Source organism: Colletotrichum orchidophilum (assembly GCF_001831195.1).
Source record: "Colletotrichum orchidophilum strain IMI 309357 chromosome Unknown Scaffold_25.1, whole genome shotgun sequence".
NCBI classification, from domain to species: Eukaryota; Fungi; Ascomycota; class Sordariomycetes; order Glomerellales; family Glomerellaceae; genus Colletotrichum; species Colletotrichum orchidophilum.
Window position 1 is genome coordinate 124,071 of NW_019172981.1, and position 26,838 is coordinate 150,908.

At 52.6% G+C, this 26,838-nt stretch overlaps 10 protein-coding genes across 10 annotated transcripts; 3 read left to right on the forward strand and 7 right to left on the reverse strand.

Moving 5' to 3' along the window:
* Positions 1-736: 736 nt before the first annotated feature.
* Positions 737-2,626, reverse strand: CORC01_03989 (uncharacterized protein; the record flags this gene model as incomplete). Its single annotated transcript, XM_022615638.1, has 3 exons — positions 737-1,389; positions 1,448-1,784; positions 1,835-2,626. The coding sequence occupies 3 exons, from the start codon at positions 2,624-2,626 to the stop codon at positions 737-739; spliced, it is 1,782 nt and encodes a 593-aa protein (XP_022477815.1).
* A 1,452-nt stretch (positions 2,627-4,078) lies between these two features.
* Positions 4,079-6,025, forward strand: CORC01_03990 (uncharacterized protein; the record flags this gene model as incomplete). Its single annotated transcript, XM_022615639.1, has 4 exons — positions 4,079-4,350; positions 4,433-5,011; positions 5,078-5,937; positions 5,988-6,025. 4 exons carry the CDS (start codon positions 4,079-4,081, stop codon positions 6,023-6,025), a joined length of 1,749 nt encoding a protein of 582 aa, XP_022477816.1.
* Positions 6,026-6,323: 298 nt separating this feature from the next.
* CORC01_03991 (uncharacterized protein) lies at positions 6,324-6,644 on the reverse strand (the record flags this gene model as incomplete). Its single annotated transcript, XM_022615640.1, has 2 exons — positions 6,324-6,433; positions 6,509-6,644. Coding segments are annotated over 2 exons (246 nt in total), but the record flags the coding sequence as incomplete, so codon positions are not given.
* Positions 6,645-8,150: 1,506 nt separating this feature from the next.
* Positions 8,151-9,857, reverse strand: CORC01_03992 (transmembrane amino acid transporter; the record flags this gene model as incomplete). Its single annotated transcript, XM_022615641.1, has 5 exons — positions 8,151-8,585; positions 8,661-9,052; positions 9,121-9,312; positions 9,381-9,642; positions 9,714-9,857. The coding sequence occupies 5 exons, from the start codon at positions 9,855-9,857 to the stop codon at positions 8,151-8,153; spliced, it is 1,425 nt and encodes a 474-aa protein (XP_022477818.1).
* Positions 9,858-13,593: 3,736 nt separating this feature from the next.
* On the reverse strand, positions 13,594-15,509 carry CORC01_03993 (1-pyrroline-5-carboxylate dehydrogenase; the record flags this gene model as incomplete). Its single annotated transcript, XM_022615642.1, has 4 exons — positions 13,594-13,766; positions 13,835-14,784; positions 14,840-15,312; positions 15,378-15,509. 4 exons carry the CDS (start codon positions 15,507-15,509, stop codon positions 13,594-13,596), a joined length of 1,728 nt encoding a protein of 575 aa, XP_022477819.1.
* A 1,134-nt stretch (positions 15,510-16,643) lies between these two features.
* CORC01_03994 (glutathione S-transferase) lies at positions 16,644-17,486 on the reverse strand (the record flags this gene model as incomplete). Its single annotated transcript, XM_022615643.1, has 1 exon — positions 16,644-17,486. One exon carries the CDS (start codon positions 17,484-17,486, stop codon positions 16,644-16,646), a length of 843 nt encoding a protein of 280 aa, XP_022477820.1.
* Positions 17,487-18,651: 1,165 nt separating this feature from the next.
* On the forward strand, positions 18,652-20,248 carry CORC01_03995 (isotrichodermin C-15 hydroxylase; the record flags this gene model as incomplete). Its single annotated transcript, XM_022615644.1, has 4 exons — positions 18,652-18,717; positions 18,784-19,584; positions 19,649-19,963; positions 20,030-20,248. 4 exons carry the CDS (start codon positions 18,652-18,654, stop codon positions 20,246-20,248), a joined length of 1,401 nt encoding a protein of 466 aa, XP_022477821.1.
* Positions 20,249-20,272: 24 nt separating this feature from the next.
* CORC01_03996 (isotrichodermin C-15 hydroxylase) lies at positions 20,273-20,428 on the forward strand (the record flags this gene model as incomplete). Its single annotated transcript, XM_022615645.1, has 1 exon — positions 20,273-20,428. The coding sequence occupies one exon, from the start codon at positions 20,273-20,275 to the stop codon at positions 20,426-20,428; it is 156 nt and encodes a 51-aa protein (XP_022477822.1).
* A 253-nt stretch (positions 20,429-20,681) lies between these two features.
* On the reverse strand, positions 20,682-22,557 carry CORC01_03997 (C6 zinc finger protein; the record flags this gene model as incomplete). Its single annotated transcript, XM_022615646.1, has 3 exons — positions 20,682-21,863; positions 21,915-22,376; positions 22,432-22,557. The coding sequence occupies 3 exons, from the start codon at positions 22,555-22,557 to the stop codon at positions 20,682-20,684; spliced, it is 1,770 nt and encodes a 589-aa protein (XP_022477823.1).
* Positions 22,558-23,661: 1,104 nt separating this feature from the next.
* On the reverse strand, positions 23,662-26,160 carry CORC01_03998 (uncharacterized protein; the record flags this gene model as incomplete). The annotated part of the gene is made up of 7 exons (XM_022615647.1): positions 23,662-23,889; positions 23,955-24,318; positions 24,386-24,870; positions 24,966-25,432; positions 25,494-25,706; positions 25,767-25,782; positions 25,867-26,160. The coding sequence occupies 7 exons, from the start codon at positions 26,158-26,160 to the stop codon at positions 23,662-23,664; spliced, it is 2,067 nt and encodes a 688-aa protein (XP_022477824.1).
* Between the last annotated feature and the right edge of the window lie 678 nt (positions 26,161-26,838).

The window sequence follows — 26,838 nt, forward strand, 5'->3', positions numbered from 1 at the left end:
CAGATCGCCCGGCACGTTGCAGGGGAGCAGCGCCGCCAGGACCCACTCGCTAGAGCCCGTTTGCCTGTCACTGCCCCGTTGCCCGTCTTTAGCGGCAACCCGCTCCCTCTGGAAGCCTTGCTGAACCCCGCCAGCGTTCTTGGGGCAGACTTCGGGTCCAACAAGGTAAGGTCCTTTACCTACTATACCTTAGGTAAAGTGGGCTCTCAGCTGGAAGACATTGGCCATTTACGACTTAAGTTGCCTATACATCACCTAAGCTCAACCTCAAACACTGGGAATAGGCGTCTCCTTGGATTCATCGGTATCTCACTGCGCGGATGGGGGCCTTCAAGTTCCAGAACGCCTACGCCAAGCTCCAAGCAAATGATTAGCTCAATAGCGTACGAAATTACCTAGTTGGCTAATCTATTAACAGTCTCCTGAGAGAGGCTCTGGTTTTCCAAGCTGACCGGGTATTATGATGGGTCTTGAGCAATGGATTCGTACACGATGCATAGGATAGATCCATACGAAGCACTTTGAAGGAAAACCCAAGGCTAGGACGCAGTGCCCCAGGAGATTATCAGCTTTGCCATCGGCACCTCCTCGTCCCTTAGCGGGTATATTACTAACCAAAGCCACCATTGAGTACGTGCAGTTTCACATTGTCTGGTAGTTCCTATATACAGAATGTGCTATAAGATCAATGCTGGCCTGGGGAGAAAAAGAAAGACACCACCCGTTTGCGATGCCCCTAGCCTCCCCAACGGAAGTTCGTCCATCCACCGGCCTCCTGCCTCTCTCGATCGCTCTTTGCGTAGTAAAGTTGGCTCAGCAGCGTACGATCACCATTCTCCTGGAACGTGTCACGCTTGTCTTGCGGCCCCCACGCCACCAACATCTGTTGACGCCGCACAAGCTGCGGTTCCTTGATGACGTCCTTGCGACCAATCTGTCGCATGTAGAGCGCCGGTGTGAGGGTGCAAACGTTGAGCAGGTGGTGATACAGCTCCTTCTTGGTAGGCTGCGGGTCGATCTTGGCCAGATTGAAGGCTTTGCGGTTCTGCAGAATGTTCTTGCAGTCGAGATCGTGCAAGTTGTCGAGGAAGTCGGTCGACGTTTGCATCTCGTCGTCCCCGCCCCACATGATGTATGGGTTGATGTCGAAATAGAAATGGTTGGTGGAAACCTGTATTTTCTCGTAGAGCTGCATGGCTGGCCTGATACAATGCTCTTCGAAGCTTTTGTAAAATCCATCTATCTTGTCTTTCCGATTGAAGATCCTGAAAATGCCCGCAAGCTCGATTGTGAGTTCACGCATCTTCTTCTCCCGGCAGCCCTTGAACTCCCGGGAGCTCAAGATTGCGTTGTATGCCTCTGCTGTCCATGTTCTGATCGCGAAGAGGTCTGCCCCAAGAATTCAGTATGAAAATCCAAAGAGTAGTAGGGCAAAGAGTGCTCGTACCTCGCTTGGGATCAACGTGGTTCTGCAGTGCTATTTCCACGAAGCTGAGGACCTCAACGTAGTTGGTGATGGCGCCGTACAAAATCTTTTGAAAAATGTTGTCGTTGAGAAACCTCATGATAATCGCGACAGCAATATCTTCGTCCGTTTCTGGGAATACTGCGCCATGAACAAGGTCAGGATATAGATGTATGATCCGCTTCAACTTGAGAGCGTCGGTGGGCTTCCTGCGGGCAGTCATCATGATATCTTCGACCCCCTTTTCATGATCATCTAGAAATGGGTCCATAAATTTGGTTACCCAATCGCTGATGCCTTCAATAAGATCATCGTATTCCTGGAGACTTGTTAAAACAATATCAGTGCTGGCCGCGAGAGGGTACTCACGCGCCCGACTTCTTCAGGTGTGAGTTCCTTGCGGTAGGGCTGCAAGCTGAAGATGTGAGATTGGGCGTCCCTGAGCTGCTCTTTCAAAGCTGAGTTCTCCGTCTCGAGCTCATCGAATTTTGTAGCGAGAGGCCCCGTATCGTTCTTGATCTCTGTAACGGTCGAGGTCACGGTAGACTTGATCTCGCCGATTCTTTGCTCCGCTCGTTCAACCTTCTCCTCGGCAATCTCGGCTCGAGCCGTTGTTGACTTGAGTCTGTAACGTAGTTCCTCGATTTCACGGCGTAGGAGTAACTCTTGGCTGACCTCTGTTTCGTCTTCGCCGTCGCGTGCAGTGGTGTTGACGTCCTTTTCGGAAAATTCTCTTGAAGGCGAGGAAACGTCAGTCCCAAGGTCGATGAGATCGCATTCAACAAAGGAAGAAGAGGTCACCGTCGAAGAAGGGGATAGGGGTTGACGAGAAGAATGGGAGGCAGGATAATTATTGAAGCGAGTGGCAACGAGGCCTTTGGGCAGAGCTTGCCTTGGGCCACTGCTCTGAGCACCATTCTCCGGAGCAGGCATCTCGACCTTGGTGAAGCCCATCATGTCAGATTCAGAATTCGCGAACGGGCTAGCCGGCTCTATGATGACAGTGACTTGGTTCTTGGGGGCGGGACTGTAGGTAAGTCCCATGTCGTCAAGGGCAATGGACCCGGCGTCAGTGTCGAGTGGCTTCTTGTCCGGAATGGGGGGTTTGTTACCCTCGCGATGCTGCGGAAGAGTCGGGTCTGCCTGTCTAAGATCTTCCATATTTTCGACGAGGGATGCCAGACGGCGGTAGCAACGGAGGGGAAGTTTGGACGAAAAAGAGGTCCGAGTCTACCTGTGCATCAGAAGAACGACTTGGAGGAAGAACTGAGATGAGACGTTGCCGCAAGAGAGAGAGGCCCGGGGAAACGTGCACGGCGAAGAATGGAAGGTTCGGGGGCCATGAAGAACCGAGTGAGTAAGGTAAAGGTACCTGACAATGCCGTCTCTCATGCCCGGGACTGGTGGCCAAGGCCATTAAACCCCGACCAAGGTGTCATGAAAGCCCGAGGCTGGAGAAGGTAACCTAGAATAGGGAAGATGCCAGAGCATCCTCCCTGATTCAGCTTGATCGAATTCTAAGGTGAGGCAAATTACCTGACCTTAGCTTCTACATCGGGTTGAATCCGAGGCAGCTTTCGGTGAAGGTCGACTGTCACCTCGAAGCTGCCTGCCCTCATTGCCCCGCAAAGTGGGGGCGTCTAACGGTAAGGTGGGGCAGTGCCGAGGTACGTTCCTATAAGGCTGAACACCCTGGTTGTTCCCCTTGACGTGGGAAGTACTAATCTACTTCATCAAAGTACCTAGTCCAACAAGCTGTGTTGCAGCTACATACATTGATTTATGTTATTAAGCAGTGAAAATTGTACGCCCTGGACTTCGAGGGACATGGTACGGACCGAGTGATGCTCCGTCAGAACGCCTGAGCTACCAGACATGGCATGAAGGACAACTTTCTCGGCGCTTAGACCTACCACGCGGGCGGCCGCTGCATTTCACCCAGATGCATCCAGATGCATCTAACAAACCAGGACCCGCATGAGCTTGACGCATGAGGCAGTCAGTTCTTCAAAGGGCTGGTTGTCTGGATTTGATGGTCGTTTGTATGCTTCAAGCGGAGCTGCCTACAGTATTCTCGAATAGCAAGCATCCTGCCGACCTTGCACGAGGCGCGGCCCATCCACAACCTGAGAGCAAAAAGGTTCAGCCAGTGCCTCTTACTGCCCTGCGCCCTCAACTCCTGTACCCAAGCTTCATCAAGGCAGATTTTCCCTTCGTCTTCTGACCTCTACCTCCTTACCCAAGCACTTCTTGTCCACCGAGCTTGATGAGAACCAGCTTCAGACATCGCCCTCCCTCCTACACTCTGCGATCCACCTACTTCCTCTTTCCCGTCTCTGTTTACTTTGGACTTTTCGTCTTCTCGCCACTGGATCTACCTTCACCTCAGCTTCAGGCGCTTCAAGCCAAATCGGATACAGCTTCATTCGGGAAGCGAGCCTTTGCTTTCTGTCATATCGATACCAAAGGTTCCCTCTGTCCTGACCTCCCTTGCCGGCTGATCATCCGGACGATATTCAAACATTGCTTTCACATACATCCGCGACTATTCCTTTACCTCTTGATACCCTGTTCAAATTCAAGCGATACCCAACAGCACAGCAATCACTAGCCATGGACAACTTTGAGAAGCTGTCCGTCAGCGAGCGCAAAATCATTGTCGGCATCGACTTCGGAACCACTTACTCCGGAGTGGCCTGGGCAGAAACTCAACGTCCCGACCGACGAACTGCCATCACCACTTGGCCCATCAGCAAGACTATTCGCGAGGGCGAATCTTCCGACAAAGTCCCTACCAAGCTTCGATATGCCAGCGACCAAGTTCAATGGGGCTTTTCTATCCCCGTCACTGCACCGCAAGATGAAGTCGTCGAGTGGTTCAAGCTGTGAGTTTTATCCCTACCAAGACATCTTCTCGGCGTACTTGGTTCGCAAAATGTTGGAGGGAATGGAGCTAATCCAGTCCAGCGATCTCGATCCTTCTCTTCAAAGCATGGGTCAATCTGTATCTTCAGAGGCTAGAGGTGGCCGCAATGTCGACAAGCTCGTGACGGACTACATCTCGGCTCTGGGTGACCATCTGCTGTACACCCTGAAGGAGAAGCTCGGGGAGCAGGTTGTCAATACCACTCCCTTGGAGTTCGTCGTCACAGTGCCTGCTATCTGGTCAGATCTCGCCAAGGACAAGACCAAACAAGCCTGCCAAAGGGCAGCTGGTCTCAACACCACTACTAACGCTGTCGCTCCCATCCACCTCGTCTCCGAGCCAGAAGCCGCTGCGATTTACGCATTGCATGGTCTCGACCCACATGGCCTCAAGGTTGACGACACTGTGGTAGTGGTTGATGCTGGAGGCGGCACTGTCGACCTGATCTCTTACACTATTACAAGTCTCAAGCCCATCCTGGAAGTTCAAGAGGCTGCTCCTGGCTCTGGTGCGCTGTGCGGATCAACATTTCTCAACATGCGCTTTGCCAAGTTCCTAAAGGCAAAGCTGGGCAAAGAGGATGGATTCGACGACGAGATCATGGCCGAAGCTATGGAACAGTTCGAGAAGAAGGCAAGTGTGCACCTTCGTCAATACTTTGATCCCTATTATCATCTTGATTAGAGCTCTTTGACTAATGGTGCGCAGGTCAAGCGACAATTCACCCTCGGCGCCGCTCCTGATGATACCTACACGATTCCAGTCGGTGGTCTTGCCAACAATAAAGAGCTCGGAATCAATCGCGGTCGATTCTCATTGAAGGCGTCGGATCTTCAAACCATCTTTGAACCTGTTGTCCTGGAGTGCATCAAGCTTGTCAAGGACCAGATCACAGCAAGCAATGTGCCGATTCGTGCTATTCTCCTCGTCGGCGGCTTCGGCGCATCCAACTACCTCAAGGAGCGGTTGCGCAACGCTATTGACAAGAGCATTCAGATCATGCAGCCGCCCAACGCCTGGCAGGCTGTGGTTCAAGGCGCCGTCATGAAGGGCTTGGCTCAAGTATCGCCCGACAAGCTCACGCAAGTCAGGGTTCAGAATCGCAAGGCCAGGAAGCACTACGGCACCGAGTGGCGCAGCAAGTACGACGCAAAGGCGCACAAGCATCTCGAGCAGAAGCGACATTGGTGCGGCTTGGATGGTTGTTACAAAGTGTACACCATGGAGTGGTTCATCCAACGCGGCGATAACGTCTCCGAAAACGAGCCCTTTTACACATCCTTTGTGTGGACTGGTCTGGTCAGCCAGGGCCGTATCAAAAAGATCAAGATGGATATTTACGCAGATCGCAACCAACGAATGGCGCCTGTTGCCCGAGACGAGAATGTGTCAATGCTTGTCCATGTCGAGGCTGATGTTGGACACATTCCTGAGCATATGCTCTCCCGCCGCCAGGGACTTGATGGCCAGTGGTATTACGAGCTGAACTGTAAGATCGAGGCCGTGTATCTTTCGGCCTCAACCACGTACACGTTGCTCTATAACAGTGAGTTACTTTTCAAAGTGCATCTTGATATGGATACTGACTCTCCCTAGACCAACGGTACAACACGGTGACGGCGGAGTATGTTTAATTTTCGAAACTCGGCCAAACACGCACGGAGTCGTGGCAGGCATGGGATGTGAAAGTGTGTCTACATGAAGGCTTTAAGGCAGGAGGTTGATTGAGCACATACGACGAAGTGATAGTGTACACGATACAAATATCGTATGACGTTATTGATTCATAGGTCCTGTTTCTCTGGTTACCTGGTTACAAGCCACTCTCTGTCACCCCCACTGTGAATCATGTATTATCATGACATTAGCTCTGAACCCCCCAAAAGCACATGTATATCTACTAATGATTTTTCCGGTGGATGTGTTGTCTGATCAAGTGCATTCGACCCGAATAGACCAAACTCCCTTTAACGAGTGGCACTGCCTCGTACTAAAAGCCGTAACCACATTACCCCTGCAGTTCCCATCCGGGTATCCTCTCACTAGCATGACAGTTAGGAAGGCAGCTTTGGATAGATGCTTCGATTCCGGGGGACTTGGAAATGATTGCGTCTTACTCTTGCAATTAGTGTTGTAGTCGATGATTCTTATCCCGTGGTCAGTCTCGTATAGGGCGTGGCAGATGCCTCTATTGTACCCTCTGGTTTTGCCCCCGCCGTCGGAGCAGTTGGTTTTGCCGCGTTTTTTTGGCCGTCATGTCGTCGGCCAGAGCCGGGGGGATCAAGGGGGGGGTGGTGGTGGCGACGGGGGTGAGGATGTTGCTGAAGAGCATGTTGAAAGAGGTTCATAGGTTTGAGACGTGGTTTTTGTCTGGTGATGAGGATGGTAGTTGTGATGATGTGCGTGTTGAGTTCATGAGGAGAAGAGATTACACGGAGGAGAGAGTACCCTTCTTTATAGTCAAACTTGTGCCTTGTCTTGGAATGCCAGTCTGGGTATGTCACTGCCTAGCCTTGGTGATTCATCCCGGTGAATCTTGAACAAGTTGGAGATCTGAGCTATACGAAGGGAAGCATGGGATTCTACAAATATTGTCTAGATTCGGAAGTCCAGAGAGCACATAGCCAGGAAAGGTATGCAAGCTGTCTTGGGCGATGCAAATTGGGCCTAGTCGGTGGGCGCGCTTACATTTGAAAGCTGATCCTCTCCTGCAGTAGCACGTCCTAAAGTTTTGGTATCTGCTTTTTATTTGCCGAAACAGGACGCAAGTGTTCCTGTTGAGTTGTACCATGCATGTTGTCTTTCACCATCATGTCACCTCATCATACTGTCTCCCTCCCTGGTTACGCGAAATTTCACCTTCTCCAACCTCCACGATGCACTCCGCTGCGACGTTGCTCGTAATGATCAAATCTCTCCAGAGTGTTTAGGCGCAGGCTATCTCGGGATTGTCAACAAGGACCGCGTCTTTCCAGCCCCCCTCCTCGCGTGATCTCTACCAGCGGCGCTCGTCGCCTGAGCCATAACTCCGGGTATATTTCCCACATGTCTGCCTGCCAGGAGAACCCTGACGTGGGAAAGCTTGTTGTTTGCGCTGGTCGACACAAGCTCAGTTGGTCTACAGACCAAGACTGGAAACGAAAAGGAAATTGGCCGACATTGGTGAACGGATCAAGACGGCAGTTCAAACACAGACGAGCCCGGTACACTCCAAAAGGCGCAGATTTTTGGGGCGTCAGTGTCCTCGAGTTCACGGAACCGCTATCAGACTTCGAATCGGACACACCGTACACAGTGGGGTAAAGGTTGGGGAGTATGATGCTACTATTCCTGTGGCGAAGGGAACGCCCTGGATAACGGCTTTCAAACAAGTCCTCCCGCATCCCACAGATCTATTCCCGGAAGGGTTCAGGGATGGGGCTAAGGGGCATGTCAATTATAATTTATACAACTTAATAGACAAGTGATCCGCGAAAGTTTTTTGCCCCGTTTTTCTCGAGAAAACTTTGCGTTTCAGCTGCTGCCTCTTCAACGGCGTTTGACTCGGCCAGAAATCTGCTCATCATAATGTGTGCCATGGGCGCAATCAAAGCACAGCCAAGCAGGTAAATTTTGCAAGCATGTCACCGCGAAATACTAATGTCTGCAAATTGGTCAGGAACAGAACATAGTGGGTATATTTGCAAGATACGAGCAGCGGATCTTTTCCCGCGGAAAAAAAATGCTCGCCCAACCCCAAGTGACCATGCGAACAAGACGCTAATGGGCAGAGGATACGGAGTTGGAGTTGTCGGCACAAGAAAACGCGGCCGATCCGCCAGACTTCTTGTAGCTGTCCATGATACCAACAATAGAGCCGTACGCTCCAGCGATCATCAAAAAGGTGCCGCTGATGACAACAAAGCAGCTGAAGCAGACCATGGCAATCCATCGAGGTCTCTTGTCCATCTTGCCCTCGGCCCAGTGGTCGTACAGCCACATGCAGCCCATTGGCTGGAAAGACAGGAGAGTGCCGAAAAGTGCACCGACGAGGGACACCAGGCCGTCGAAGACGGGGATGGCGCTGGCAATGATGTATGCAATGATGGTGATGCCTGCGGTGCATCCGAGCCAGATGCCCCAGTGCTTCATGGTGTTTTCGGTCAGGTGACGGGACCCACGCAACAAGCGGATGAAGATGTACTTGGCGGGCAGCTGATATCATTCATGTCAGTAACGATGCCCAGCGGTACACATAAAGGGGGGCAGAAGGCCGAGGAGTCTACTCACGTGAATAACCAGAGTGGTGGTAACAACCAGGCCGGGGAACGCGAGACCGTAGCAAACTCTCTTCATGGTCGGACCGGCGGAGCCAAGAGCTGGCGAAGCAACGTAGGAACCGCAAAAGTAGTACACGACGCATCCGATGGCAATGTAGGTGGCCGTCACGCCGGTCTGGCAGATGATCAAAGCGCGCGTGTAGTGACGAGGGTCACGCATCTCAGAGACGATGGAGAAGAAGGCAGGGGTGCCAGCAAAGGCAAAGACGAGGGTCGAAAGCGACGAGGAGGCCTGGGCAAAGGTTGGGCTTCCGACGATCTTGTAGTCCGACGTCCAATGGCCCGTCTGGGGCGCGGCAGCCGGTCGGTCCTGGACACCCACGGCAACGGTGAGGGTGAAGACTGCGTAGGCGTGGTTAGGATCTGTGTTCCACGTATTGAAGGTTTGCCGAGGAAAATGGGAAACTTACTTGAAGACATGATGCAGATGAGGCCAATCCAGGCGAACCAGGTAATCTTTCCGAGGGTCTGGATGCTGCCGAAGCAGAATCCGATGGCGGCGGCCGCAGCGACGAAGCCAGCGGTGCATGCACCGTGAAGAGACATCGAGTTGAGGGAAATTGAGGCACCGAGCATGCCAGAGCCGGCAACGAAGATCCAGTCTGGTGGGAGAAATCTGGTTAGTCTCGGCGTGGTTCTCTCAAGCAATCAACTACCTCAAGATACTCACAAAGACAGAAAACGACGCCGAAGAATTCGCGGCCAACACGACCAAAGAGGAGGCGTCCGACGTCGTCGATACCGTAGACTTCGGGGTGGCGGAGTTTGAAGACACCGACAATGTAATCAGACCACGTAGTGATGGCGGCGATGCAACACAGGGCAATCACGCCTGGCACGATGCCAAGGACATCAAAGACACCGGGAATGGACAAGACACCCAGACCGATTTGAGTCTTCATCATGAGGGCTACTGTTCCTTTCCAGCCAACCTAGTTGAGTTTGATTAGTATCCGAGAGGGGGGCAGGCGTCCTGGCCGAGAATTTCCGAATCGGTCCTTACGTTGCGGTAGTTGGGACCACCCTCTTTGATTTCACCAAAAACGGCATCGTAGGACGTGTTCAAGTCTTCCAAGACCTGGCCTTGTTGGGAGTGCGTTGAGACGGGTCCCAGTGCCTCGATATCCTCCTTCTTCATTTGCGTCATTTTGACAGTTGATGAAGCCTAGCTGTTTTTTCACGTAACGTTGGTTCGTATGCGGTCGATCAGTCCACTGTGACTTTTCGAGTCTTTCAGAGACACAGGTCACATGTGAAGCAAGGAATTCGTCGATAGCGTCTTTTGGACTAGTCAAAGTTGAAGGACAACAGGAAAGTCATATGTCGTTGTCGTTGTTGATGGCGTTAGACAGCTTGAGACAAGGAATGAATGGCCAAGCAAACGATGAAATGCATTGACACTAAAACAAACTGCCAATATTGCTCACTGAAGAGATTGGATAGCCTAGAGGCGTGACGAGAAGATTCATTCCCAAGTTGGGATTGGGAATGATGCGCTTTTGTACAAAACCAGTCCAAGCGCGAGGTTTCTCCTCGTACAGCCTCGAACTCCCAGGAGAAAAGCCGGGATGTGCTGCCAAGATTCTGTCTTTTCATCGGCCTGACAGGCCTCGTCCTGCACTGAATTTCAGAGAGCCGGCTATCGCTTGATTTAGATTACGTACCAGTTAGGGAGAACATACCCCATATTTTCCCCAGACTGCCTCGCAACGGGGGGCCCCCTACGTCACAGCGGGACGATGCCTTCTTTCCCAAGGGTTCAGGGGGAGAAAAATGACTCGCGCGGGATTTCTCGAAGAAATGTTGGTGTGGAAAATACGCCTCACTAGGGAGGGTCGAAGGCTCGACTACCATGGGATGACAGGGTGCCATCCTAATATCTTTCTACTAATCATCAATGCTGCGTTTTTTGTTTAAAAAAAAGGTGTTCACCGGGTAACTTTGTTTATCTACTATCTTTAGACTTCAGCCGAGTCCGCGAATGTTCATTGACCCTCAGCACGCTCGTGGGATAGATCGGACGGAAAGGCCGGATAAGAGTTGGCAAGTCCCAAGGCCACTGCACTTTCGGGATTCCACAGGATCGTCGCAAGAGTAGAATGCGACATGGACAGGTTTAATAACACAAAATGGGCCAATTTTTTTCTTCTTCCCTTGTCCACAGAGACACTTGGACTTGGCGTAGAAGTCGCGCAAGCGGAGGCGCCGTCGTCACGACTCGCGGACAACTTCCTTTGGGGCAAGGATAGTTTCGCTGCATAGATCCCTGCTTAGGCGGAGCCTCCGTTTCAAACTCATACCGCCGGATCCTCACCCAGTAGACCTCCCGCCCCATCTTGGCAAAGTCGGGAGGTCATCCCGACAATTGACTGACTTGACTTTTTCCCCTCATCTCTCGCACACGCCACCTCACGTCCACAAGCCGGCATATGAGAGCGTGAGACTCGAGAGAGAAACAGAGCATGATCCATCCCAAAGCCCATGTAACGATGAGTTCCTCTTAGTCACTCGTGCAGCAACAACGTTGTCGATGCCGGGGATTCTTGCCTCGAGACGTTGGGTTGACTTTCGCTTCCCCACGGGGAGAATCAAGACCACGTGAGATGACAATCGCACCACCCCGTTAGCAACAGGAACTCTCAGACAATCCATACTGCTGCCACCCCGGACCCAGAGAGAAGGAGTTTGAGATTCCCCGGATGGCGGGCAAACCTGCATTTCGGCGACAAATTGCCCATCATTTGATAACCACCTGGGGACAAGGGCTACATCAGAATAGGCATTCGGACGGCCCGTAATTAGTGATCGACTAGTACAGAGCATAAAGTATGACACCAGGTAATTGATAGGCCTAAACAGAGCTCTCTTGCCGCGAAACAAACTGCAAAGTCAGCCCCCAGTCCTCTTTCTCGGTGCTTAATTATCTACAGACCCACGGGCTTTTGATAGCGTGGGGGGAGTTTTCCGTCTTGGTCACTTGAATCGTCGTATCCCTCGCAGTCACAGAGGATACTGCGCTTAATTTCCCCATTGACAGACGCTCGAGATGTCCACCGACATGTAGAAACCTGTCAACACAATGCTGACAACGCAATGCAGCGATGTATGGAAGGTCTCTAAAGTTCAGACCGTATCTCATGTGACAACCTTCTAGACCGCCTTAGCCTTCACGGAACATGGCTACTATCAACGCGGCCTATGTATCTTGCAGCCAAGTCCCCGCTGGCCGCCAGCATTCTGGCATCGGTCTTAGTCTTCATGCAGAGCATCTTGGTTGGAAAGCCGACGCCTACTTATTGCTTGCGCATCTCGGGATAGCTTTAGGAGACTGAGATAGATGTATAGAAGCTAACCCTCTTGTTCGAGGGTTCGAAGAGGACCACTACTCCGCGTTCTGCTTTCGCGAAAAAACGTCACATCACAGTTGAGGCTATACCCTGGGATTTCCCGTTCTTATTGGCAGCGAGACTTGTGCCTCGATGACAGCTGTGTGCCTTGTCGGCGACAGAAAATCAAATGCTCATTTTCCCAGCCATGCGATGCATGTGGAAAGCGCAAACAGTCATGGACCTTTGACAAACGAGATTCAGAATTGTCGTCACCAGAGGGCAAGTAAAAGGGACCTCTTCCCTGAAGCGTAAGAAGACTCGCTTTGTCCCGGCTCACTAGCCGTGCTTGTTCTATCTACATCATCGATTTTCAACAGAGAACCAAACGGTAGGAGCGAAGCCGAAGCACCAATGAGCCATCCCAAGCGTCAATCGAGGACGGCCAGCGTCCCGCTAAAGCAGTAAATAGTTACTTGCTCCTAATAACACTACTTCTATTTCAGAGACCATATTTGAGCTGACAGTAGGAGATGAGGGCGGCAGTGATATGCCCATGAGTACACTCTTGAGTCGGTATGAGTACAGGGCCTGGAGCAGCGCTACTAGCCATTGAAGTGTAGTTTCTCCAACAGTCGTATATGGCCTCCATGATCTATCCAGGACTGGCTTGCTTCGGGCCCTTGCGCCGGCTTCAGATTCCAAGATGCTGGAGATACTCATGGCACAATATCCATTCAAGGGTATTTGGTTAGCGTTGCCGCGCCTAGCGGAGATGTGAGATGCCGTGCTGCCGTGCCACACGACTGGGAAACTCAAATGCCTGGAGCTTGCTTGTGGCGCAGAGGCGTGGCTTTAGGTCGGGTCTACACTTATCGAGGCGGACGGTGAGCCGACTATCAGTCCAAGAGACATCGGGAGCTCAACCCGTCATTTGCTCTCGTTCTATTGGTCAAAGTGTCCCAAGTGGACCGGGCGTACCACGCCGGTCGCGCAACCGGCCACCCTATCGTCAAGACATAATTTTTGTTTCTCTATAGTCATGTTCGGACACTATTTATGCGGAAAACATTGGAATAGCGATAATGATATCCCAAGGTCCGCAGAATCCCGCTAATTTGTTGTTGGTCACTGCGCTTGAGTTTGTACCATTGTGACTCGTAAGATTGTGGCCCTAATACTTGACATCTTTAGAATCAAACTACCGCCATTGTGATAACCTCGACACTCCGACTCAGCTCTATCTACGTCAAGGGTTAATGACAGTTGCGGGCCAAAAATAGAAGTACATAGGCGACGTTGTCCTCCTCTAGCAGTCGGACGATGAAAGCTTCAAGCAGTCACATTAGACCCGCGCATCTGTATCAGGGTTAATACCAAACTCATTGCATAACAAGGGTACCTAAGCAACAAATTTCATTTGATGCGCAAATGGTAATTCTCAAGTGATGGGGATGGCTGTTAAAAACGTGTTCATTTTGACTATCCCCAAGTTACGCCTTGCGCCATTTTGCATGCAACCGTAACCTCGACTCATCGGCATTCCACAGAAGCTACTTACTTGTTGCTGGGATACAGGAACTCGGTTTGAAGGAAGAACTCCTCCTTGATCAATCTGGGGCTGACGAAGCGACGCATGACGTCTGCGCTTCCCGCCTTGTCATTAGTACCGCTGGCACGGGCACCGCCGAAGGACTGCTGGCCGATCACGGCAGCCGTGGTCTTGCAGTCTGGGAGAGCATATGGGTTAGTGTACATGATGAACTCGGTGGGGGGCTCGGACATGGGGTGGACTCACTGATGTAAAAGTTCCCTGCAGAGTAACGCAGGGCATCCTCGGCTTCGCGGATGGCGCGCCTGTTATTGGCGAAAACGGCTCCGGTCAAGGCGAAGCCGCCTCCGCTTTGGTCAACCTTCTTCAGGGTGGAGGACCATTCGGCGTCGGGGTAGGTCGAGACGGCGAGGACGGGACCAAAGATCTCCTCGTTGAAGAGACGGTGGTCCGGAGAGTCAGCCAGGTAGACTGTGGGGTTGACATAGTACCCGTCGGAGCCGTCGTAGGTACCGCCGACCACCAGCTTCAGCGACGAGTCCTTGTTGCTCTCGTCAATGATGTTCTTGATCTTGTTGAAGGAGCGCTCGTGGATGACGGGTCCCATGAAGGCGTCTAGCTTGCCGTCGGGGCTTCCGATGGTGATCTCCTTGACCTTGGAGGTCAAGCTCGAGAGAAATTCCTCGGCCTTGGACTCGGGGAGGTAGACGCGGGAGGTGGCAGAGCACTTCTGGCCCTGGTACTCAAAGGCGCCGCGGATGGTGTGGTTGACGGCGTGCTCAATGTCGGCGGATGGGTGGACGAGGTGGAAATTTTTCCCGCTGGTCTCGCCGACGACGCGGGGGAACTCGCGGTAGGTCTTCTTGCCGATACCCTCGCCGATTCTGGCGTACAGCGAGCGGAAGACGTCGGAGGAGCCGACAAAATTGAGGCCGGCGAACTCACGGTGGCTGAGGACGATGTCGGCGACCTCCTCGGCGTCGCCGGGGACGAATTGGATGACGTTCGGGGGCAGGCCGGCCTCCAAGAGGATGTTGTAGAGGATCTGGCTGGCGTAGATGTTGCTCGGCGAAGGCTTCCAGACAACAACGTTACCCATCAGCGCGGGGCCGGAGATAAGATTGCCGCCGATGGCAGTGAAGTTGAAGGGCGAGATGGCGTAGACGAAGCCCTCCAGAGGACGCCATTCCAGCCGACTAACCATTCTTGTGAGCAAAGAAGTCATTACAGACAGCTTGCCATTTTACGTACCTCCACATGCCGTCAGAGCCACGGGTGGGCTGCTTTTCGAGAATCTCTGCCGCAAAGTTGCAGTTAAGTCTGAAGAAGTCGGCCAACTCGGCAGCCGCGTCAATCTCTCCCTGCCACATATTCTTGCCCTGGCCGAGCATCGTCGCCGCAATGAGCTCATAGCGGTACTTTGTCACGGCGAGCTCTGCCGCCTTCTGGAAGATGGCAGCCCGGTCGACAAACGGTGTGTTCTGCCAGCTTTCCTTGGCTTCCAACGCCGACTCAATTGCGGACGACACCTGCTCCTTGGACGCGAGGGGGAAGTTGGAGAACTTGGTCTTGTGCTCGGAAGGGAGGACGGTGTCGAGGGACTTGGCTGCCGCCTGGGTTTGGCCGTTGAAGAAGAGATCGCTCTTGGCTGGTAGCTGAGCGCGCAGCTTCCTGAGGGCCTCCTCGAGCTTTGCGCGCTCTGGGGAGTTCTTTGTGTATGTGGGCTGTCAAGCGATTATCAGACAACTAGTGCACGAGGTTTATCAGTCGATTTGTTTTCTCAACTTACGTTGGGCTCGTTTCTAGGATCAGGTAGTCTGAACGGCGCAGTTGCCTTCGTTCTTCTTTGCGTCACAGCGGCGGGGGCACTGGTAGGGCGCAATCCTGATCTCAAAGATCCAACTGGTCTCGTCGACCTCATGACGCTATGGACTTGCATTTTTACTGATGCAGTGGATAAGTCGCTCAAAGGTAGAAAATAGTACACGGAGCTTGCGTCTACGTTCTCGAAAAAGGATTATCTTTGCTGAACCATTTAGCTTAGCGTTCCAGAGCTTTCTCGTGGTGTGTGCGACAGCTTCGCAGTCTCATCGTCTTATTTGACAATGGCTGTGCTGGACCGGTCAAGCTCCCGAAAGCTCTATTGTATCATGAACCAATCACGGCCGCAATCGATGTCATCTTGCCAGCCATACCGAGATCGGACGGGGGTAGATCCCGGAGCGGAGGGGTCTCGGACGCCTTGCCGATATCTCCATTCAGGGTCCCCGCCGAGTGCGGAGTCGCGGTGCATTTCCCCGCATATTTGGAGGTTGAAGACCTTGAGGGTGGCATCCGGCGGCGTTTTTTCCCCTTGCCCTACCGCGGTCTGAGTCTTACCTCTCATATTGGTGTGTTTATCTAGTCGACGATGGCTTCACGGAGACAAGTCCGATTATACTGCGAAACTCTTGGGCTCTGATTGGAATATCCAGAGAAATACTGCGTCACGGCAAAGACAAATCGGTACAGTTATGGGGCTCAGCTCTCAGCTTTTGCTTAGAAGATGGATTCCAAGCAAAGACAGTGCAGTAACCTGAAGGTATTGTTGGAACTGGAAAATGGCTATCTATCACGGGCTATCCGTAGCACATCAGTGTGAAGTATAGAGGCGGTGGATGAAGAATCGATATAGAACAGAGACGAGGAAGGCGTTGGCCATATGCACCAAGCTTAAGGGACTACGGCTTCTTCCTCGGCCGGCCCCTCGGATCTCAATTGTCGCGAGAGACTGCGAGACCATCTCCGCAATGTTGATTAGCGTCCGTACGACCCAAGCCCGACTCTCCGCATTTTCGGATGTTGTCTCGCTCCCGTAGATCTTAGCTTCCAGCTTGCCTCTGGTCCAGCCTTCGGCTACGCTAGTCAAGAGTGCTACCCCTCACACCGGCGCTGAACGGGAGGTCCCCCGCCACGAAGCGGACCAAGTGGGGTTGACAAATCTCGCCGGCTACTTTGACCAAATTGAGGAGATAAGAAGCGGTCAGAATGTTACCATTTGCCCAGAGAGCTCTTTTTACGGCAATTTGCCTCCACCTCGTGTCGCCTGCCCGACCTCAGAGTCCGTCTTGTCCTCGGCGTACCGCTTATAAGCCTCAATATAGGCATCCCGGTCACTGAGTGTGTCCTTCACGCTTTGCCTCTCTGTGATAGCATCATACCATTGCTTCCACCTCTTCCATACCGTCTCATCCTCGCCAGCCTCCCCATCAGAGGGAATCCCAAGCCCGCCTGGCTTGTAATGATCAAATAGGAACAGACGCACGGCCCATGGGGCTATCATAACGTCCACGAGACTGAACGTCTTGCCCAAGAACCAGGGACCTTCGGGGTCCATCTGATTGACGAATGCCTTGATGTGGCCCAAGAATTCATCACGTGCTTTTTCGATACCATACGCCTTCTCCGGCGTGTGTTGAATAAACTTGTAAAACGCGGGCACTATGCGCGAGTTGATGTGATCGATCCACAGCCTGCACCTCGCGCGGTCATACGCCTTCTCAGGAAGAAGATGCGGGCCGTGGTTATTGCCGGCATACGCTTCTTCCAGGTATTCGGACACCACTGTGCTGTCGTAGAGCGGCCGTTGCTCGTTGCCCTTTACGTCTACGGGGACGGCCAAGGTCGGGATGAGCCCCCGAGGGTTCATCTTGAGGAATTCGGGATCCTTCTTGTACGGATTGATTTCAATGTACTGATGAGGGATATTCTTCTCGTGGAGGACGATCCATGATCGCTGCACAAAGGGGCAGAACCAGCCGCCGTATAGCTTCAGTGGGTGCTCTTCTGAGTGCTTCGCCGCAAAGTCGGCTGCGGCACCGGTGGCACGGGCGCTGATTGACGTATCCACGTTTGCCATGTTGCGAGTAGTCTTTGTCGAACTCGGTGGTGGTCAGGGTAATAGGGATTGGTGCCCGGCTTGTTGTTTGTTCGCAGAAGCTCAACTATCAAGATACGTTGGTGGCGATGATGAAGCCCGAGTGATGGTGAAGACGTGTAGCGGCGTAACCCCTCTGATGACGTAATTGTGAATGGCAAACTGCCGGAAATATGGAGGTCTCGGCCGGCTCTCATCGCGAAGACCCACTTCACGCTGTCTATTCCGGCGAGCATCTCTGCATCAAACCCCTGAGCTCAATGTTCTCATCTCACTGATGTAGACCATGAGAGCAATTCTGGCCGAAACCCGCGTCTCTGGAAGCATCCCTCCCCAATTGAGAAGATTCGCGTTTGTGATGATTGGTATGAGAATCTGAGATGATGTAGTTAAAAGTGTTGTCGACAAAGGGGGCTTTCACGTTGCCTCCCGTAGAATCAACTCACTCTCAGTCGCGGAAGACTACCCTTGCCTTTGAACGCAGATAAAGCAGGGATTTTGACTTTGCGGCATTTATTAATGTCATGTATCTGCGGGAAACGTTCCTAATCGTTGTTAATGTTGCCTTGGTCAACATCCAGGGAGTGTTCATAGCGTCGACCTTTGAATAGTGCAGCCCAACCCCTCAGCAACTCACTCCAATTCAATCCAAATAGAGGGACCTCTGATAGACAGGGTATCTACTTGGCCATGATCTTCCTTCGATCAACAGTTCATTGTTTGTAGCAATCAGCATATAGGTCGTGCAACACCACTGCGGAGTAACGCCCGCTGATGATCAGTCATCCCAGCCTTCCCCGCGCACATTTGCGCTTGCTGCAGGCATGAGTGTTGCAAACTCGGACAGTGGATTGGTCAGGAGGAAAAAACGTGGTAATGAAACAAACGTCTGATAAATCCAAACTTCTACCGCTTAGATAAGCCCGTCCGCGTCAAGGTTAGGAAGGAAAGTTTGCGCAGCACCAACTGATGTGTTCATTGGACAGTAAACGGAAAAGGTTTGTCGCCAAGGGAGCTCAAAAAGCTCCTCGTTTTCGGGAAAATATACTACATAAACGACGCGCCAACGTCAATGCGGGGTTGCTATTTGATCGTGTCGCAAGAAGACTCGCGCAAGACTTGAGATCTCCATGACCCAACTACGAAAATGGCGGGTGTTTTGACAATTCTATTAGAGCATCCTTCTCATATTCTCGCAATTGCCTTGGGAACAGTGAGTAATGAAGCTTGCCACACATAAACACAGCGGATGACTGAAGTTGTGAGGCTGACTTGCCAGGCCGTCCTCTGGCAACTGCTTCTAGCCGGATACAACCTCTTCCTCCATCCGCTCCGAAGGTTTCCCGGGCCCGTCCTCCAACGTGCTTCGCCTCTCATCTGGGCCTGGCAACATGCCACCGGCTACCAGGCCTTTCGCACCCAGCGCCTCCACGACCGATATGGCCCCGTGGTCCGAATCAGCCCCAATCACCTCTCCTTCACCGATGTGAAGGCCTGGAAGGACATTTACGGCTTCCAAATCGGCAAAGAGCTCAGCGAGAACGAGATTCCCAAGTCGCGACTGTTCACGACCACGATCAGAACGGTGCCGACGAGCATCGTCAATGCCGAGCGAGAAGAACACCAGCGATACCGGCGCGCGCTATCCCACGGATTCTCAGACAGCTCCATGAGAGCGCAAGAGGGCATCATTGTTAAGTATATCGACAAGCTGATTTCTTGCTTGCATGAAAACTGCGACAGGAAAGAGGCGCCGATCAATATCGAAGCTTGGTACAATTGGACGACATTCGATATCGCTGGCGACCTCATCTTTGCGCAATCCTTTGAATGTCTGAATCGCTCTGACTACCACCCATGGATCGCCTTCATATTCAAAACGATTCGATTCAATGCCATCTTGACAGCCATGAAATACATTGGTCTCGATCCCATTGTTCAAGGCATCTTCAAAATCGGTGGCCTCGCTGCGATGAAGCAATTGCGCGAAAGCACTGATGAAATGATGCAGTCACGCCTAGACATGGACCCGGACCGAAAGGACCTGTTTGAGGGTCTCTTGAGAAAGAAGGAAGAATGGGTATGAAGAGCCCACAGTCGCTCGGCGTAAAATGATACAAGCTAAACGTAGTCTTCATCGACAGAATATCTCATTCGAGAAACTGTCAGCCAATGGTCTCATTCTGGTGCTTGCAGGCTCTGAAACGACGGCTACAACATTATCTGGCGCGACATATTTACTTTTGCGACATCCAAAGGTCCTGCAGAAGCTCAACGAGGAGGTACGCTCGGCCTTTGGCAGTTCTAGTGAGATTACTATCAACTCGGTGAGCAAATTGCCATACATGCTCGCTGTGCTAAACGAAGCATTGCGCATGTATCCTCCGGTAGCCTCAAACCTCGTTCGGGAGGTTCCGGAAGGTGGGTACCAAATTGGCTCGGAGCATGTGCCGCAAGGAGTAAGTATTCTTCCGCAATAGGCCTACTCATTCGAAGACCAATAACTAACCATGACCCCTTCCAAGACCTTCGTCGAGGTTCAGCAGTGGTCGGCAAACCACAGTCCTGATAACTGGACAAGACCATGGGAATTCAGACCGGAACGTTTCTTGGACGTGAACAAAGAGGAACATAACCACTTGGACGCCCTGCAAGCGTTCAGCCTTGGCCCTCGCAACTGCATAGGGAAGAAGTATGAGTTTCCTCTTGCTATTGAGGTATTACTGCCACTGACACATGGTTAATGAAACAGCCTTGCGTATGCGGAGATGAGATTGATCTTGGCACGAATTGTTTATGATTTTGATCTTCAACTGGGTGAGGGAAACGGGCCTTGGATAGAGAAACAGAGAGCTTTCGGTTTGTGGGACAGAATCCCGTTGAGTGTTCGTTTGAAATCAGTAGCACATGGAAACACCTTTTGAATAGCAACATTCGAAACTGTAACTAATGGAGAACAGAATGTTTATCAGTGGATTTTTGAGAAGAAGATTCATAGTCCAGGAACCCAAATGTTTCTCAAAGAAAAAAAAAAGAAAAAAAGAGGGATAAGCTCCTTTTTGGATCACAGTGTCTCCTTGGGCCGTCTTCCGCTTATGTGTCATTAAGTCATGTCTTGCGCTCTTGTTGCACACCCCCCCTTCCTTCTCCTGCAGTACCATTACCACACAGGCGTCATCATAAAGCATGCTGTCCCGGCCCCCCTCCACCCCAAAGACCAAAACTCGAACCATGCAAATCTCCAGGCATACCGCCGTCAAACGTCTCAAAGTCGGCAGGACTGAAATCGGAAAAGAACGCCGTATCCGGCGTCGGCGCCAGCCACTGATCGACAGGGACGCCGCCCCCCGGTTGTCTCTCCTTGAAGATCTCGTTGCTCCGGAACCGCGCCACGACGAGCGGCGTGTCGCACGACATGCCCACGTTGCGAAACGCGAGCTCCCGCCTCGTCCAGCCGGCCAGCAAGTTCTCCGCGCGCTGCATATTGTCCTTTTTGCTCACGTCGTACATTTCCGGGTGGTGGTGGTACAGCCGGTCAATCGCCCGCCACGCCCTGTCCACCAGCGTGCCGACGGGCTGCCACTGCAGGAGCTCAATCATGACGGAGAAGGCGTCGGACTGGAAATGCAGCTTGAGGTACCAGAGAAACTTGTCGTCAATCGTATCGTACCAGCTGACGTCGCTCTCAAAGGAAATCACCCACGCCCGGAAAAAGGACTGCTGGCTGGCCCCGCCGTCCTTGTTGTCGTCCCCGGGCTCCCGCGCGTGCATAATCATGTCGCGGAGCTTCTGTGCGGTAAAGGAGCGGATCTTGCTCGCCACGATGTGGATGCCGCCGATGGTCGGGTTGCAGAACCGCCGTTCTGCGGCCGCTAGCCTCTCGTCGTACTGGTCGACGAGGAGTCGGTACTTGTCGAGCGGTTGACCGGAGAACTTTTTCGAGTCTTCGGGGCTGACTCTCTCCCCGCTCAGGACCACTGCTTCGAATTCGGGCATGGGGTTGTCGCAGAAAAAGGCCCGCGACTCATAGTGCATAAGGCAGAAGGCCATCTCGGTTGCGCCGTCGCGGGACTTTACTGGCTCCATCGACCCGGGTAGAAGATCGGCGTCGTTGACATTTGATGGCAGTTTCGTGTCCCAGTTGAGCGGGAGCAGCGTGTCGCCGAACCCGGCGAGGATGGCGTATTTGGTCTCCAGCATTATGATCTGCCACCAGATCCTACGACGCATCTCGGTCTCGAAGGGTTGTAGGCCTATGAGGTCTCCGTCGCGATGAAGGCCCATCCTCTGCGCTATCCTGACGAGCATGCCGGTCAGAACCCAAGCGGCATGGCGATCGAATTGTCCCTGGAGAGAGACCTAGCCCGCGGTTCAGTGAGAGTTCCTTAATGCATCAGACAGAAATCTTACCAAGTACAACACTAAGCATTGCAGAGTGGTCATGTTATACTTTCGTAAAATGTCCACTTTGGACATTGCTTTCTTTAGGGTAAACATGGAATTGCGCAACGCCTTTGGCTTTTCGACATTGAGCATCTGCGTTGATTCGGCTTCGGACAGGGCCATGATTGCGACGACGTTGATGGAGCAGAGTAGCGCCTCTAGGTCCGGGCTCAGGTTGAAGCGGTCCGTTGCTGCTTCGAAGACGAGAGGTTCCAGGCTAGGGACGTGGACGACCTTGATCATGGGGTTGACGCGTTCCAGAAATATTTGCCAAAGGCGCAGAACCTCGACTGGTCCCAGGACCAGCGTATCGAAATCCATCAGCTTTTGATGAACAGCATCGCCGCCTTCCGAGACACTGGTGGAGCCGGACGGATTCGTTGATTGTTCAGTGTCGTTGTCTTCAAGACCGAGCTTGGAAAATTGAAGCTGGGATTGACTTAAGACTTGTATCGAGACGGTAGACTTCAAAAAGCGCACTCACGTAGTCAAGAACGTCTCCACGGAACGGATTTTCCATAAACGTAGGTCGGCCATCATCGCAGACAATCTTGCCATTGGGCCTCGAGCTGGGCTGTTTCCGGGCCTCTTCGTAGCTTACGTACGACATTGTAGGGCTGTCGGCCACATCGCGTGAGGACCCCGGCGTATCTGGATTGACGGGACGTCCATCGGTATCTCGCGGAGCTACTTGGCTCAGCAGACTCTCACACTGGTTCAATCTCTCCAATAAGTCCTTCACGACGTGCCTTCTACCCGCTCCGGGAGGTGCTCGCGTCGATGGGACACACGGTTGATCAGACTAGGCGCGTGCATCAGTCAAGTGTGCTCGTATATGTACATATGTGTGTGTGTGTGTGAGTGTGAGTGTGAGTGTGAGTGTGAGTGTGAGTGTGAGTGTGAGTGTGAGTGGGTGGTGTGGATTTGCAAAGACCTCAGGTCTTTCGGCCAAAAGAGGGGGGGAGGGGGTCCAGGTGCTGACAAACAAACCTTTATGCAGTTCGCGCAAGGGGACTTGCGGTCACACTTGATTTTGCGCTGGTGACAAAAGACGCAAGCCAACGCGCTGCGAGATTTATCGCCTGCCGGAGTACTCGCCTGCGAAGCTGGGCTTTCGGGTGCCATCAAGATCAACCGAAGAAATTTGTTCTGAAGGGGGGAAGTTGTTACAGAGTCAGAGTTGAGATGTTGACGTTCATCGCATGACCAGACAAGTATGCCCTCTTTTCTTTTGCCCCAGGCGGCCCAGTCTTCTTTTTAAAGCGTGCGCATTTCTGCAGGAAACAAGACAGGGGCCTGCAACATTTAGGGATCCACAGGCGCGGACTTTGGTGGAGACGCTAGGCTACTTTGGACCGCCCGGGACCCGGCTGATCCCTGCTGCGGACCGGAGCGAAGCCCGGGATCCCGGAGGCCAATCCCACCGAGAATGAGTGATCGCCCACCTTACTTTTTGGATTCTGGGGCCGGCAGTCAGCTAACATGAACCTTTCCGATTCTGGCTTTAATAAGCATTTTGTCATCTCTTTGCCCGCGTGACTGAATCCATCCGTACGACATTTCGACCTTGACGATTGTGATACGGGGAGTGGTAGCAACATAACGTGCTAGCGAGGGGCCCATGGCATTTAATATAGCTCCGAAAATAATGTCATGTCATGCCGCATCCGTCCTGATCAACGGACGGAAATTAAGATTTGCACCCCGTCCGCATTCACTTTTCCACGCCGACGGCCCCTTGATTCGGTATCAGATCGTACTCTTGCGTCAACCCCTGGTAGAACATGGGGTCCAGATCAGGCAGAAAATAGTTAAAGATGCCCATCACGTCTGTCCCCATGAGTGCGTTAGGAGACATTTGACTCATCCCGTGATCGAAAGAAAAGTCGGTGTATCCCGGTTGCTGCATCGGGCCAGACATCATGGCATCTCTCGCCATAGCCTTCATTATAAACGCCGGTTAGAAAGGCATTTTCTTGATGACACGGTGAAGGGCTGTCGACTCACCTCTGATAGGTCCAGGGTCATGTGCGTTTGTCTGGGCGCTTGCCTGCTTTTCTCGGCATCAAGCCCAGACGACTGCGATACCATTGGCATCGTAACCGTACTCATGGGTCCTCTCGCACTCGCAGAGTCCGTCAAGCCGGCCTCTGAATCCTGAATCTCTTTCACGTAATCTCGTGCAATTTTTGCGAACTCGGCAATCAGAGAACCGGGCACCGTGCCACCACTGGCATACTCGATCCTACTAAAGTGGCCAGCAACCACGTCGAGCAGGGCTAGGTTGGAGCTCGTGCCCGATTGCCGAGGGTCGTGAATCACAAGGTCGAATAATACGAAAAGCGCGGTGATGGGAATCCCAGCAAGAGCCCTATAATGCTTTTGGTGAGTGAAAGCCCGGCAGAGAGACGAGAAGATTGGACTTCACTCCTACTTACCATGCCACCGTGTATGGCTCAACCTCGATCATTGTGGTCAGCTCCAAGATGACCCTCGACGCGTTCAAAATTTTCTTCATGCTGTCATCCTTTGTTGCCGTTACCGCCGCGGTTTCCGGGACAGGCAGGTAACACAATGTTGTCCTTGCTAGCGTTAACAACAGGCTGTAGTAGAGGTAATGGACAATGACAGCCAGCGATCTCCTATTAGAACCAGATACGGTTTGCGGCCGTATGAATCCGCCCGGACGAAAGCCGTTGTCGGGCAGAGACGCTCTCCACTGCTCTAGTTCGCCATTCAACTGGTCAATTACGTCGAGGTAATACGAGTTGCAATTGCCCGAGACGCCAACCGAGAAAAGCGATGTGTAGGCGCGAGATAGGAGGCGACCGAAGCGCACAAAGTGCAAGAACCAGCTGAAGTCTCCCGTCGTTGTTTCGGGCACAAGGGGGATGGGACATGATATGTCACTGTCGACGAATCCCTTGGCATCGTTAACAGACGTTATACAAGAAACCAGGAGCATGGATCCGTCGGAATATAAGGCGTGGTAAGGGGCCGAGTATCATGGTTACTTACAGAACTCCTCCCAAAGTGGAAGCTTGCAATTTTCTCAATTACGTACAAAATCCAGAACGATTTCTGATAAGCGTGAGCCGTCGGGCCACTAAAGCTATGACTCGACATTATCTGGGCCCGTCTTGTCGCCTCTGACATGATGACAGGTTCGACAGCCAAGCCAGAGACTCCTAGCCCAAACACCGACATGGCCGTCAGTGCTTGCAGGATGGTGAGAGAATCAGGTAGCAACAGAAGCTCCGAGAAGCCGCTCAAGCTGACAGAAAATAGTCGCCATGACTCGCCCTTGCCAGGCTCGAATGTGCCGCCATCGGCATACTGAGACCCCAAGGCAAGGACGCTGTGGTAGAGACAACACCAAGGTTTGCTCCGTTCGAGAAGGTCGGGAAAGTTTGGACTGGATACTGTGGTCTCAAAAGTCGTGCGGTCGAGGAACGGGAACATGGGATGCACCCGCTCAAAGTAGACTGGCCATGCTTAGCGTCCCCTTCATTCTGTGTCGTGGAAAAGGGGAAAGGAAATGATTACGGCGGATGTACAAGGCCACGCGGGTTCTATCGGTGCCCAAGTCGGGAGGTTGAGCCCTCCGGGGATTCGTCGTGGTCGAGTCGATACGGCGTAACCGCCCATTGACAACGGCCGAAATTCGTCCCACGAGGTCGTTTACCTTTCGATTCTGGAGACGCGTCGACAAGGACAGAAGCCTGCTGTCGGAGAAGAACGTGAGGCTGTTTCGGCCCCCTAAATCTGTCAGTAATTACGCGCGGGGCCACTGAGGGTTATGATGTGGCGCTTCAATACCAAAAATGCCATTGCGCTGTGCGATCCCGGGTCAGCTTCCAGCGAATCTCGCATGTGCAAGCAACTTGAACATTCAAGCCCCCTGACTGCATGTGCTTACCGGTACAAACATGGCTTCCTCTTGGCCTCCTCCGGCAGAGATCTTTGGTCTCTGTGCCCGTGCGAGGACGCGATCGACGTGGAGATCTTGGATACGGTGAGGAGGGGATTTTGGCGACGAGCGGTCCGGTAGGACTACAGATTTGGTTTCTCCATCGGATGTCGACAAGTCCAGGACGGCTTGGGCGTCTGGGAGACTGGGAGCTCGGTTGCTCGACGGCGAGTAGTTTGTCGGGAGAAGCTGCCCGGCAACTGAGGGCTCACTTAGCAAATTGCAATCTCTCCATGTCGCCATGGAAATTCGTCCAAAAATGTGGTGGCCTCAATTCTCGAGGGGTGTGTAAATGCTGTATGCTGTATGCGCTGCTGTTCGTGCTTACCATTACGCCTGTGGGCTAGCCTTTTTACGCTAAAGCGACACTCTTCTTTTCGACGCTTCTCAGTGCAAATGTTGTGAGCAAACGGGCATGCATGGCCTTCAAGAGAAGTAGAAGCGGGTTTGACCTACAATGCAATTCGCACAAGGTCCAGGCGGTCCGTTACCTGTTGAAAGAGTTAGCCCGCCTGTTCGTGAGCGAGGAATGGAATGCAACAAGCTCTCTTTCCAGTCACGTACTAGGACAGCGGACTTTGCGTGACTTGCAAGCGTCGCAGGACTTGTGTGTTCGAGACCCAAAACCAGGAGCACTGCGTGGCTTATCAGCAGTCATCTTCGGCTCCCACAGGATGAAATCATGCAGAACGAGAAAAGCCGACAGATAAAGATGAGTAGGTCGGAGACGAGGGTGGATGGACCGAGACACAAAGAGCATTCACTTTTTTTTGCCTTTTTTGGGGAGTGGGGGGCTGCCTTTGACTGCTGGACAGTTTCGGTCGCTATTTGGGTGTGGTGCCTCGGCCCCGAGATGCCCGATCGGGCAAACTCCACGCACCCATCGGACCCCATCATGACGCCGGCACCCCGGGATCTGCA